This window comes from Falco biarmicus, chromosome 16 (genome assembly GCF_023638135.1).
Source record: "Falco biarmicus isolate bFalBia1 chromosome 16, bFalBia1.pri, whole genome shotgun sequence".
NCBI classification, from domain to species: Eukaryota; Metazoa; Chordata; class Aves; order Falconiformes; family Falconidae; genus Falco; species Falco biarmicus.
The window spans coordinates 5,693,523-5,707,802 of NC_079303.1; the positions used below are offsets into that span (position 1 = coordinate 5,693,523).

A 14,280-nucleotide genomic window follows, 5' to 3' on the forward strand; every position below is an offset into this window, starting at 1 on the left:
TCTCCCACAAGCACAACATATCCTCTAGCACCCTTCTTGGAGGAGACGATAGGGGATGAGCAGGGTCACAGGCCACCAGCCTGGACCACGTGCACTGAAAGCAAGGACCTAAAATGGAAAAACCCAGCCTGTCTTTGCCTAACAACTGGAGCTTGCACACCCCTCTCCCCAGCCACAGGAATGCTGTTTCTGGCACAGTTTCTCCAGTAACGCTATTCTAGTGTGGTCAGCTCTTTTCGTACGTAAGGATTTTAAGCAAATTCTTTTTGTGGGCAAGACTGTCGGCTCACTCACACAAAGGCCCAGCCTCACAAGGAGGAGTCATTTTTTAACACCCATCCTCCCCTCTGATTTCTCCCAAAATAAAATAAAAAAACCCCCACCAAAATTCAACCAACTTATCATCATGTTCTTATGGAGATATTAATAGCACGCAAGACACTGACAGTTGCCTGCCTGTGAGTCACTTCTTAAAGGGATGGGAAGAAGCCTGCAACAACTGCGGCTTGTTAGGAGACAATGAAAATATCATCGGTGAAGCGCAGTGCTAAACCCGTCCTTACTACAGCAGATTCAACGGGAGGTGCTCACGTAGCACATGTCCAGTGCAGCTGGGCACCAGGGGCTGACTCTGTCACACAGACTTTGCCCAAACCAGCAAGAGAAGAAGCTGGTGGCCAGGCAGGAAGCAAGCGTTTGCCAAAGTCTACCTTAAGTATCAGTTGACTTTGGCCATTTGGTTTGGATTTTTATCACGGTAGCGCTCTGGAGCTTGCAGCACTGACCAGGATCGTTATCCATGTCACTAACGGAGCAAAAGGCAGATCCCTGCCTCCAACAGTCTCCTGGATCATGGTGATCCCAGGCTGAGGCAGAATGGAGCCCACCAACACTTCCATCCATCCCAGCTGCTGAGAGACCCTCATTGCTTGGCTCTTGTTTCTGGGCCCCTGTGCTACTCAAATCTTATTTCTCCACTGCTGGCATGGGATTCCAAATGGGTCTTTTAATTCAATTATTTGAAAACATCTCTGATGTCTTGACAACCTAATTTGGTCTCCTCCAGGCCTTTCAATACCACGTGTGGAAGAGCAGAAGGCACTGTCCCACCCACATGATGCACTCGCAATGCAAGTCCCTCCAGCTCTCCAAGCACTCAACTCAATTTCTATTTGAAAGGAAACATGAATACTAATTAAACAGCCATAAGGGCACAGAGCAGATAAATATGTGTTGCAAGAGAAAACTGGAGAGAGACACTCTGAAGTGGAGCCAGGGAGGGGAGGAGGCAATGTGTCATTGTTTTTGGTGGCACAACTTCAGAATAGTACTCATCACTTAAAATACTCCTATAACCAACCAAACCTAGTGTTAGGCGAGCATGCTGGACTTCCTCCACTGCCTTAAAATCTTCCTCCTCCTCCATGCAACATCCATGGCTGCTCTGACTTCAGTCGTACACATTTGAAACCATATTTTGTTTCATTTGAAGCCTGGGTAAAGCAGTACGTACGTGCCAGCTTCCAGCACGCTCCGAAACTCCCGTGCCAACTCCTCTGCAACTGAACAGCCCTCTGGGCTGCAGTCGGCAGGCTGGAAGGATGGCGATCAGCTGAAGCATTCTCTCTCCCTGCTCTTAGATTAAACCTCTTCGAATAAAAAAACCCAACACCTCCAATTTTCATCTAACAAAGAAAGGTGAGCAGCCATGCTAGGAAGACTCGATTACAGAGAGTGGCCCTGCCTTTCTGTTCAGCTCTTTGGAAACACAGCAGAAAACTACTGGTTGAGCCCCTACTCAGGTTAGTTTTAAGCACAAAATCCTCCGCCCTGCTTTGTCTGCACAGACAAGGAGCAGCTGACATCGGTGATGCTGTCCTGGATGCAGCTGGGAAGGACAGTGCCACGGAGATGCCCTATGGAACAGGCAGTTCAAGACAGAAAGGGCAAATCCCCACTTAAGCTTCGTTTTTTGCCATCAAACCCAGCAGTTTGGCCCTGCCAGAGTTCAAGGAGTTTTGGAGGAAAAAGGAAAAGTTCCAAGTCTGGGAAGAAGAAAAGTCCAGAACCTATTAATATGCACAGGTGTAGCTTGGCAGCAACAATGCACACGAAATCTCATTTGAAACTCGAGGGCTGCCACGACAGATCAACCTATTGCTCAGTCAAGCCTGGGAACATGCTGCCAGCTACGGCCACTTCCAGCTGCTTTGCCGGGACGGGAACAGGCTCCCCAAGCTCCCGAGGAGCCGGCCAGCTGTGCGGCACCGCAGCCTCCATCACGCCGGCGTCACCTTCAAGGAGCATCGCCCTTCGTGACAGGTACTTGAGGATTTACTGATGAAGGTTAAATGCTTTCAAAGTGATTTTTGTGCACTGAAATCACCTGTTTATGAAGATTTATTTTTTTTAAAGGTACACTTCCAAGAGTCCATATGACTAACTGCAGCTGGGAAGGTGATGCTTACATTGATGAAGACTTCGTAAACTATTTGTCACTGGAAACCAGACCAGTGACTTCTCTTATATTCACCTCACTGTGACCACAGAACACTGAACTGAACAGCGGTGAAATGAAGAATGGTCTTGTTATGGGACTAAGGATTTGGGAGGTTTCAGTTCAATCTCTTCCTCTGCCATAGATTTCCTGTGTGACTTAGGATAGGTCACGTAGCATCCCTATGCTTCAATTCCTCATCTAAAAAGTGATATCGCTGCTCCATCTCATAGGGCTTTGGGGAGGATAAATCTGTTAGCAGATAGCAAAATGTTCACAGCCTGGTGGTGGTTGCTGCAAAGAAGCCACTGAAAATTAGGCAGCTGTGGTAACCAAACAGGCAGGTAAGCACAGAGGAAAAAGAACGAGGGAAAACAATGATCTCCCCGTGCAAGGAGCACTTTCTAAGCTTGATTGCAATAAAAATGATTTCTTTTACACCCGCACAAAAACCTTCAGGACCCCACTGTTATTTCCCCTTGCACAGCCCTCTTCAGCTCTTGACGAATGCTGTGCTCCTCGTGGATCAGCCCCCACGAACTTGGCAGGGGAAAGTCCCAAGCACAGCCCTGGGCACAGAGTGTTTAGTCTGCTGGGCACATTCCTGCGCGCTGCTAAAATAAATAATGGATTATTAAGGGAGCTCCTTTTCCTCACTAGCATCGGCCAGAAATGCCAGAGTTATCAAATGGCTCGCGAGGACGGCGCAGGGATGGGGCTGGAGGGACCCTCGGGGCTGGAGGGACCCCCTGCCTAGATAGCTCTGGCCAGGACCTGCGCTGGGTTTGGTGCTCCGGATTTTCATTCGGGATGCTGAACTTGCCTGCTCTCCAGAAATGTCCCAAGCTCCCCAGGGAAACCCCTGTACCTTCCTCCATACCCATGGTCTGGCACGCTCTAGAAAATCTCAACATCTTTTGCTACAGCAAAGTTTTAACAGGGAAAATATTTTGCCAGGGAAGGAGGAGGGAAAACAACAGCAAATGCCACAAAAGTTGTTTTTCTGCTTTGCAACCAGCCTTAACTTTTATATTTAGTCCCAGCTCACAACACCATTACAGCCAGCTCCCCTGGGGCACATCCATCATTGTCAACCTATCTGGAAACTTTTTTGTGAACTTTTCTGAACTTTTCAAATACTTTGGTGGGAACTTGGTTTTAAAGCTGAATAATTGTTTGCATTAAAGCTGTGCCAGTGGGACTGGGCTAAGGGTCCCACTGACTGGGTACACTCAGAGGTTTGGGATGGGACTTGCCGCGTTTTTTTAGCTCTGCTCATTCCAGTATTATCGCAGGAATCCCTGTTTGTAGCTGTATTCTGCATGACTGATTTGAAGTGAAACAAACAAAAAATACACTGAAAGCCAAACCTCAGTGCATCTGATTTTGCAGAACTTTTCAGAACCTTGAGGAGAAAACCAGAAAATGGCACAGGATGCTCCGAGGTTAAAGACTCGGGGTGGATTTGAACTCTCTTAAATCCTCCTGCCCCTTTGAGCCATGGAATCCAGTCTGATCCCGATGTTGAGGTTCAGGGAAGAGCCAAGCCTGGAGAGAAGACTGCTGGAGGGGGCTCTTAGTTGCTCCCCATCCCACTCACAGCCACCAGGAAAGGTGCCACATCATCCCGAGCCTTCCAGGCTTCGAGGTGCACATGCAAAGCCCACGTCCAAGGGCAGCTGCACAAGGCACCTTGTCCTTCCCTGCAGAGCCCGCGGCTCTGAGCTCACAGGGAAAAGATCCAGAGGGGCAAGTGTCTGCACATCGGCTGTGCTGACTTCCTGCAAACTTCATAATAATAAAGTGATACTCTACACCGTATCCCTTTTTCCATTTCACCCTTCACTGGATCATTTTATGCATCTATTCCCATTGCTAATTCAAACTAATTAAAGTATAAAATAGAATAATTCGTGCAATTTCAGAGCTCCCCTCACCATATTGTGAGTTATGTTTCTTTTTTGTTAGCGCCCGGTGTGAACAATTCCCCTCCTCACCGGCTGAATAGCCGCCAAACTCATTTGCTGAGAAGACAAACTATTCCAGCAGCATAGGAAGGGGGGAAGGAAAAAAAAAAGTTTAAAAAGCTCTAATAGAGAGAAAGAGGAATCTGAGGTTTGCTTTTAAATTTCATAGCTGAGCACCGAGTGCGAAATTTCAGAATTCTCCTTCAAGTAATTTTCTCTCTCGGGAACAGAGGTCTTTCCCTCTCTTATTGCTCCTGTTAAGGACAGGAGACCCATGTCTGTCTGTCCATCCAAACATGCAAATCCCACAGCAAAGCCACAGCTCCACAGCGTTCCCTGCACAGCTCAAACTCAGCCATGGACCCCAGCACCATCCACAGAGATGCGTGGGAAACCTCAGCTTGCCTCCAGGATGGAGTAGGCGTGGTGGCACCAAACCTGGAGGGACATTAGACCTTCCCGCAACTACTGAGGATGTCAACTGTCCCCTTACAAACACCTGATGCATTGGTGTGCTGAGAAGGAGGAGCTCTCTGTGTGCGTACGTGCACGTAAGGGAAATTCTGGAAATATTTCAGGACTGTGGTTGCTTGCCTGAAATTTAAACAATAGGTCTGTGGAAAAGGGGGAATTGGAACGGGAAGCAAGTGCTGAAGCAAACACATGGGAACCCTGTGGCTGTGACTGGCAGGGGAAAAATAGACTAATCCAAAGAAAAAAGAAAACAAACCAAACAAACCCTGAAAGCAAACCTAGCAAGCACTTGAAAGAAACAACCATATGAGCAATGTTGAAAATATAACTCATTTAGAAAAAACAAACCCACTGACCCTGATATTGAATCTTTACATTGGGGTATTTTTTACCACTTCTTCCAGGAAAGTTTTCTTGTCAAGTATTCATTACCTCAAAGCCTTCAGCACTTAACTCCACCCCCTCAGATGCTTGAACATTTTGTGTCTGTACATAAATTTCAGCAGGCTGCGGGGCTGCAGGACTGGAACCAGGCTGGACCCCACCACGGCAGCCCCACCGTGGCCAGAGCTCTGCTGGCGTGACAAACGGACTGCCAGCAGGGCAGGAAAATGAGACAGCATGCTGTCCCACCTGGCTGGGCTGGGGTTTGTTGTGGTCAATTGGCTTTAATTAACACATCCTTCTTGTCAGGTAGATATTGTTCATGATCTCAGACAAGTTTTTAGCTGAATTTCTTCATTATTCCTAATTGACTACAGGGAGGAAAAGTGGAAAAAACCTGCATCAGCTGATGAATTTTAGAAAAGCGTAGCGTGAGCAGCTGGTGGTGGAAGGGGATGGCACAGAGCTGGTGAAACCTCCCCACGGAGCACAGCCCTTCCTCAAGGACAGCAGCTCTGCTGCAGCAAGGACCACGCTGCTCTGGGGGGGGATCCTCTCGCCATCCCCACACTCCCTCATTCATCCCCCTACTCTACTCCCTCTTTGCCCCACCTCACAGCTATCTCACGCCTTTCTGGCAGTAGTTGTGGAAAAACACAAGTTGGGCAAGTGCGTCTGCACACCCCAATGTGCTGGCGCAGCTGGGGGTCCCAGCCAGGCTGGTGACACCGAGGGTCGTAGCAAGCCCCTGCCAGGCAAGCTGTGTTATCTGCACGGGTGAGGGTGAGCCCCTGGAGCAGTGCATGGGAGGCAGGATTTTGGACATCTCTGGTGGGATTCAGCAAAGCCATTTTCCCTGTCCCAGTGGTTCAAACTTCGCTAAGATTACGTCCAGCTAACTGGCTGTTCAACTAGCAGATAATGTAGTTAAAAATTTAATCAGTTCATTTTTTCCCTCTTGATGACTCCAGACCCTTTTATCCACATCTCTTGCATTTTTTATTGTGTTTTCTCAGTTCTTTTCAGGACACCATCAGTATTTACAGCCTCGCTACTCCAGAACTGATGGACTTCTTGTTTTTCTCAGCCCTCACTCCAGTTCCAGCCTCTTCTAAATCATCCGGGCAGCCCCCGCCTGCCTCCCTCTCAGTCAGCAACCACAAAGTTCAGTCCAAAGCAAAGCTGTTTTCACAGGACTTAAACATCTCAGGGTTACAGGACAGGGAGCTGTGCAACAAATTACCCGCAGAGCCTCCTGCAGATCTGCAGCTCCTGACACAGGGGCATTTGCAAAGCAAATATTTCAGAGCTAACAGAGCAGGCTAAAAGACAATTTCTTTACCTACAGCCACAATGATGTATGTGGAAGAGGGAGGGAGGAACTTCACTTGAGGGAAAAGCAACAGGTCTGAGTGAGCTCCGGCAGCGCTGCCAGCTCCCTCTGCCCTCCACACCCACAAGATGCTCATAGCCTGGTCAATACTGGTCATACTGGGCAATGCCCCCCAGTGCTGATGCACACAGAGTAACGGAGTCTAGAGCTGCTCCTTGCTTTTTAAGAGGCAAGGCTGGGATGAAGTGGCTGCAAGCCATAAAATGGCCCTTTCCACTTCTTCAATCCAAATAACCTTCAGTGTCCCCAGCACACCCCCGGCAGGAGCGCTGGCCCCCTCCCCGCACCCGGGGCCATCACTTACAGCGGCAGGCAGCAGCTCTGCCCTCCCTGCTGCCGTGCCCTTCTCGCCACGGCGTGAGGGGAATCTTTAGGGGTTGGCATTAATCTTCGCTGCCTCCCACCAAGCGACGGGCAGGAGCGCAGCTCCGCTCATAACGCTCTGCATAAGGGCCCCTGAACTACATCAACCAGGGATAAAAATGTCCCACCAGCCACCAGAAATTGCTCAGGTGCTCGAGCGCTTGCTGGCTTAAAAACAAGAAGTCAGCCTGCACCCTCTAAACCCTCCTTGCCTCCCCCTAAGGCAAGGTTATCCTGCAACAGGCGTGGAGGGACTCAGCACCACACACAGCTCAGCATCATGCATGCAGACCGACCGCAGAGCATTTGGTACTTGCTAGAAGGGCAAAGAATTCCTCAGTACATCCCAAGCTACAGAGGTCCACGGCCCTCCGAGCTCCACAGTGCTAATTGATGTTATCTGCATTTCACTGGGTGATTATGTGTTATTATTTCTACCACGGGAACAGTGAAGTTCCCAGTCACGGAGCAGGATGCTTCCCTGCTACATACTGTATAAAAACAGAAAGAAATCATCCCCCTGTGGCGGAATTAACCACCGAAGTAACTATGGATGAGCTGAGAGCAGCAGTGTTTCCGAGGCAATGAAATGTGCAGGGATTTTGGAGGATGCTGATGGAAGATGAATTTTGCATTTGCAACATCCTGGCCAGGTAGCTCATTAGGAAGGTGCTGCTTCACCCATCAGGGAGCAGACCCGCATCGCACAGCCTCAGCACCTCATCGAACTATTTATGTGATTAGCAAAACCAAGTGGTGGATCATTAGCTAAAAAAAAAAAATAAAGTGTTGGGAAAATAAAGGAGGAAAAACACGTCTTGGTAGGGTCTGTCTGCCAGTGGGGAAAAGGCAAAGAGAGGAGGGGGAGCGCCTGCTCCGGTGCCCGACTCCTCTGCCCCTACCAGCACCCTGTGCCCCTCGCTGCCTGTGGCTGCGAGAAGCCCCTGCAGTCAGGGCTTACAGCTCTGCACTGGGGGAGAGACCTGTTGGGCCATGTTTCTTTTCACTAGAGCAGAGATATTCCTTCCAACAAGCCCTGCAAGTTATTTTGATCACGCTGTTTTAAATTCCATGTTTATAGCCCTTGATTAGGTGGTGAAATCTTTTGGAGACGGCAATCCCTGCCCCGGTGCCTGCAATGTGTTTGATTTGAGCCCCCGCTCACTCCCAGATTAAAAATAACAAAATTTGTTCTTCTATCAAGAGCTGCAAAAATCTTTGGCCCCAATTCCGCTGATGCTTATATAATCTCCGTGCTGAAGTATGCCCACCATTTCTCACAGGGTTAGCTCGCGACGGCTGAAGGTGTACGTGGGAGCAAAGTCAAACCTGCTGCATGCAAAACCAGGGCTGCAACGGTTTGAACTTGCACGGGGAGCAGAGACAGCCAGCAAAAAGGGGTTGCAGCCTTGGAGTCAGAAAATTGCTCCCATCCTACAGGGCTTATTTAATTGAAATGCACTGAGCTTTCATACATTAAAAAAACCTACCATCTCCCTGACGCACAGACAATTAATGCTTCAGGACTGAATTATAAAGCCACTTTTTCTCACTATAAGCAGCATTTTTCCTGTAAGCCTCAGTCTTTCCCTCTGAAAGCAAGAAATCAGAGATTTTCGGCACATGCAGGGGATGTTGGTGTGGGTTCCATGACAGACTCACCATTAAAATGGGAAGATTTTTAATCTGGGGGCTTTTGGTGGCCCCACAACATTTGTCACTGGTTTTGCCCTGCGCTGCCATTAACCCCTCTCCTGCCGCTTGGTGGGTGGGGGCTCCTAGCCCTGGGTGCACCCTCACGTCTCACCATCGCAGCAGAGGGCAGCCAAGCAGCCGACAAGCCCATCACGACAGCAAGGTTACCAATTCCACTTCAATATTTTTTGTGGGTTTTTTGGGGTTTTTTTTCTGATAGAAACTGTTAGTTGAATTTGTCTGTCCATGAAAAACAAGAGGCAGCTCACGCTGGGCTCCGGCTGAGAAGAGCCCTGGTGAAAATCCTCTTGCTGCAGCTGTGCGGGTCCCCCCAAAAGCTGACCCACCCGCAGCACCTACCGCTATTTCGGTCGGGGGGCATGATGCAACTCTGCCAGCACTCCCCAGCCCCACTGCTACTCCCATCCTGCCACCCCACGTTGCTCTGCGAATGCGACACGTCTCCATCTCAGCAGCATCTAGCGCTATCCAAGCCTTGCTCAGCTTGTGGGCAGGAATGACGCTTCTTGCTGGAGCAAGGCTGAGAAATGAATTTCTGCTTTTGTCAGGGTCAGAATCATTCCTCTTTTGCTGTAAAGAGCTATTTGAAACCAGGTGCAGTGGGAAAAGAGCCTGTAAAAGCTCCTAATAAGCACTCTTAAATCATGTGGTTAAAGAACTCTGAGTAAGTGGCTGGAAGCAAAGTTTCTTTATCCTTCTCTCCCCCGGACTGGGCTGTGCAACTGTTGCTTCTGTGCTTTGTGGGAGTGAAATCGAATGTCAAATATTCTGCTTTGGAAGAAGTTGGCAATGAAACATGAAAGGCTCATGGAGAGCTCAAAAGGACTGCGGATAAATTGGAGCGAGGCACAGACAGGGCTGGGACAGGAGCCAGGGGGAGTGGGGAAGGACTGTGCCTACAACCACAACTCCAGATTTCAGAATGAAGCAACTACTTTCCCTAACGTATTTCAGCAGAAAGCTGATCCTAGCTGCTGCTAGCACAGAAGGAGGATGGGCTTCAGACCGAAATGGTACATCTATGCTTTGTTGGGAAGCATCCACACATCTCAGTTTGTTCAGCATCATCACAGTCCAACAGAGCATCGCGTCTTACTGCTGGTCTGTACCTAACACCACGGCCGCAGGAGCTCGACACCTGCTACTGATCACTACTGGGGAGCACACATTTCTTAGCTGAATTACACCAAAAAAACCCCCTCATTTTTTGAAAGATGTGTTTTTAAACATGCACATATCCTGTTTCTTTCTCAGCAGATATTTAAAATCACAGGCTCTGGACAATCCTCCCCCAGTACATTAACATGCAGCAGATCGACGTTAAGAACAGCTGCTCTCTATGTCATTTTACTGTGGCAGAATTTTATTTTGTTCCAGATTTCCAGACTTCAGAAGACATTTTTACTGCATATTCTTGCTGCTTCTGAGGGCACTTCCCACCATTTATAGCCTCAGAAGCTGCTGGATCTTTCTCCTCTTGGTACTGACCCCTTTTTAATCATCAGGCTCCTTTATATAGCACTCAGGTAAAAAAAAAATACATTCTCCTCTCCACTTTGCTAAACTATCACATCGCCAGGATTAGGGCAGTGGGGTCACAGGAGCTGTCGAAATCCATATGTAATGGCATGCCAGGACTTCTGGACCCACAGCACACATCTCTGCAAGTGCAAAAAAGCAAATCCTACAGCGAGTCCTGCAAGGAATGAGGGACAGTGTCCCCCTGCTCCTGGAGTCTCCCCCAAGGCCAACGTTTTGCCAGAGCTGTGGCTGGAAATGGAATTAACGTTTCAGAAATATTCGATTATTTGCTAATTCTCTTCACATCTTTTTGTTTCACAATTAAGCAAATTAGCACTTTGATGAATATTAAGACGCTCTCGCCTCATAAAAGATGAGTTGGAGGCATTCCCACTGGATTTTCCTCCTAATGAAAACAGTTCCTCAACTGTTTGAGACACACGCTGGATCGTTTCCTCCCTGGTGAGAGCACGAGGAGCACGTGGCTCCTGGAGAAAATGACCACAGCATTAACATTTTAATAAAATAATGCAATTTCAAAGTTTGCATAGATCCTCATTATTACCATCTAATCCAAGGCCAAGCTGGAATGGGATCCTAAATTTCTGGCTTTTCATGGCAGTTTCTATCACTGCGTCGCTATAACAAGCATATAATGCCTTCTTTAACCACAGGGATTTATTCAGTTAAGTCTTTTAGCAGGAAGAAGACTTTGCACTCTTCTAAATATTTATTCCCTGGCTTTAAGTTATAACCAAGCTAAGTATTTGCCATTTTTTTTTTTTTGTTTTGCTACAGGTTAGCAAAACAGTATTGCTGGCTCTGGGAGGAGCCGTAAGCTCCCTCGGGCAAGGCAAGCTGTGAGGATAGCTGCTTGCTCTCTACCCCCATGAGTAGATCTTTGAGCACTGCACCCTGATACCTCTCCGTAGCATCTCTCTAGGAACAGGTGGGAGGGAGGACAGATATTTGTTTACCAGCAGATGTGGAAAGCTGTTAGTCACCAGAGGGTTAACTCAATGCTGAAAAATTTAACAGCATCCAGACAACTTCAGATGCAACCCTTCTCCTGTCTCCACCACCCACAAGGCACCAGCTCCATTAATCTGAATTACACAGTCATGAGTAATAGCCAATAAAATGCTCAACAGAGTCAGTGAACCCAGAAGTCTGGCTTAATGGTGGGGTCTTCATATGTTTTCTTGTCTCCAAGAAGAACAGAAGGTCCCAGATTATTTACATTGTGCTGGCTCCCCCAAGCAACAGCCTCCCATGGACTGTCAGCTATAAATTCCCATCCTAATCATTTTGGTTGTGCTTTTTTGGGCCGGGGTGGGCACCAGGCAGCAACAGAACAGGCATGTCAACGGACGGCACGGTGCAGATGCAGTGTAAGCGTTACTTGCAGAGCATATACCCACACCACGCCTGGTCCCACCTCTGCACGCTAGCATCACTCGCAATCACTTAAACCACACCAGTAAATAAATAAATAAATAAATGCAGGCATCATAAACGCTCAGACAAAGCTATGCAAAACCACAGCCTGCCAGCCTCACTGTGGGGCGTGGATCGTAACGCTTACGGCTCAGGATCTTGTTATCTAGGCAGGGATGTTCAGAGCCCCAAAGCACATTTCCTCTGCAGCAGCTCAGCTCGGTTCCCAACGCCTGCAGACAAGAGTAAGTGGGTACAACTCTCTCCCTTGTGCACTGATAACAATCTCTGGTCAGAGGCCGATAAAACTGAGCTTCTGCTGGTGCTCCATCTACCCGTACTGATCCAGGCACCGTGGGGCTCAGCACACAACCTCAGCTCCATGCGCTCCAACAACACGCTCCTTATGGAAGGAAGCCACCACCACGTAGGTACGGAAGCAGATGCTTTACCTGTCGCTCCGACATGACGTACAGATACTTCTGATCGATGGAGAAGGCCATGTCTCGAAGGACTGGGCTGCCGTCCTTGAAAACCGTCACCATTTCGTACTGAATTCCACCATGGGGAGGACCATCTGCTCGGATCTGGAAGAAGCACAAACAGATTACAGGTGCTTTCATAGCAGCCAAATTCTAAATTTTTTTCTTTTTTTTTTTTTTTTTTGCAGGGGGGGAGTTGTGGGGAGGAGGACAAGGTAGGGAAAGGAATCTAATTCAAAACCTCAGCTCACAAGCTGGAGACAGAGCAAAGTGCTAGCAAGCAATGTGTGGGGGCAGGAGTTACAGCAAAGGCTCCCTCTCCACTGAAGCTGATGTGATTTCCCCAACCCACAAGAAATAATGAGAAAGTTTTGTGGTCGCAAGGGGAGCACACAGACTGCCAGCACACTGTGACTGACCACGGGCGTTCAAGAGTAACAAAGCTAGTAAACTTTTCAGATTCTCTCTAAAATAAGCCTGAAACAAGGCCACAATAATCCCCAGGCAGCACAACAAGATACAGTAGACCTGTTTCTTTCTTCCCCAGACGCATGAAGATTGAGATTCAGAACATCACCGTCACCTCTTCTTGCCACAGAAGCCTCCTACAATACCACCTCTGCCTAGAAATGTGGAGCTGCTGCTGCCATCCCATTAGTTTCAAATTTGCAGGATTCAGCAAGGGGAAACCACTCCTGCTCTGAGCGAGCAGAGAACTAACATGGCCTGTCCAGTCTGCCGGGCTCCCAGTATCCATCCATCCACCCCACCAAAAGACAACTTCCTGCTCCTGAAGGAAAACCTGCGAAGCTGTGACAAACCCCATCCCTGCCACCAGCAGCTGCTGTTGAGGATATGCCATCTCTTCCAAACTTAATAATTTATGGCCTTGGGGGCTATGCAAGGGGAAGGGAGGATAAACAAACAATTTACATTGTCTTTCCTACCAGGATTTGCATATTTGGATAGCCATTTCATCGCAACATGGTGTCTACATAGCTGAAAACACTGGCAGGCGTCAGGCAGGGAGAGGAGAGCAGTCAGGCGAGCCAAGGGCTCGGTGGAGCCGCTGCTGGCCCCGTGGCTCGCAGCGACAGCGATGCTGTGTGGCGGGGCCAGGAACACGCTCCGCATGCGGGGCGCTGCGCAGCATGTGCATGCTGCCCTGCGAGGAGTGGGCTGCATGGGGGACTGCCCATCCCTGGAAAAACCTCTTATCGCAGAGATGCCATCTGCTGCAGCCTCATGCCGAGCTGTCTTGCCGCATCCCCTTTTGCTGCTCGATTACTCACTGCCTGGCTGTGGTACCGAAGAAGAGGCACGAAGAACCGGCTTTGGACAAGCCTATGCCTTCAGAAGATGCAGGACAGAGCAGCAGCGAGGGATGTCTATTTCTTCTAGTTCATGTCCCCAAGAGGTAAGAAAGCAGGTTGTTAAGCATCTTAAAATTTATTTGAGCAATGTGCCACCCCAGCTGGAAATACAAGGATATCTTCATGCTCCTAGAGGAAGGATGCTCCCCTGCACCCTCCTCCAAATAAATCCTCTTCTTGGAAAGAGCCCTGGTGCCTCCTGCCATATAAAGACATGTTGGGTACACAAATGCATTTATTTTCTGGATTTATCTCTTTTCTCCTTACCTTCTGAATTTTTAGTGATACAAAAGAACATCAGGTGTGCATCAGAGGGGTCTGGTTTAACACCCATAGCCAGATGCAGGGAGCCTCTGGCAGGACTAAGAAGGCAGCACAAGTCTGGCTCAAAACCCCTGAACTTTCATAAAGGAAAATCCAAACAAAAGTAGCAGGTCAAACCCTGCTTTAGTTGCACCTGTGTGAATTAGGCTACTGCACTGCCTTCGTGAAATACTGAGAACTAGAGGAAGGTTGAGACCAGTGTGAGACCAGTTCCTTGCTGGGTGTTGCAAACCCATGCTGCCTCCAGACCCACTGCCCGTGCGTGCACCACTGTCATCTCCCACCCAGGCCTGCCATGAACATAGGCACAAGGCTGCAAAATCGCCTGAGGAATAAATAGCAGGGACAC

At 48.7% G+C, this 14,280-nt stretch overlaps 1 protein-coding gene across 1 annotated transcript in view; it reads right to left on the reverse strand.

The window, feature by feature from the left end:
- Positions 1 to 14,280, reverse strand: part of PLXNA2 (plexin A2) — a 179,638-nt gene that overhangs the window by 94,360 nt on the left and 70,998 nt on the right. The window contains exon 4 of the mRNA XM_056361787.1: positions 12,205 to 12,339. Within this exon, the coding sequence (XP_056217762.1) occupies positions 12,205 to 12,339 (135 nt within the window). The remainder of the gene's footprint in view (positions 1 to 12,204; positions 12,340 to 14,280) is intronic.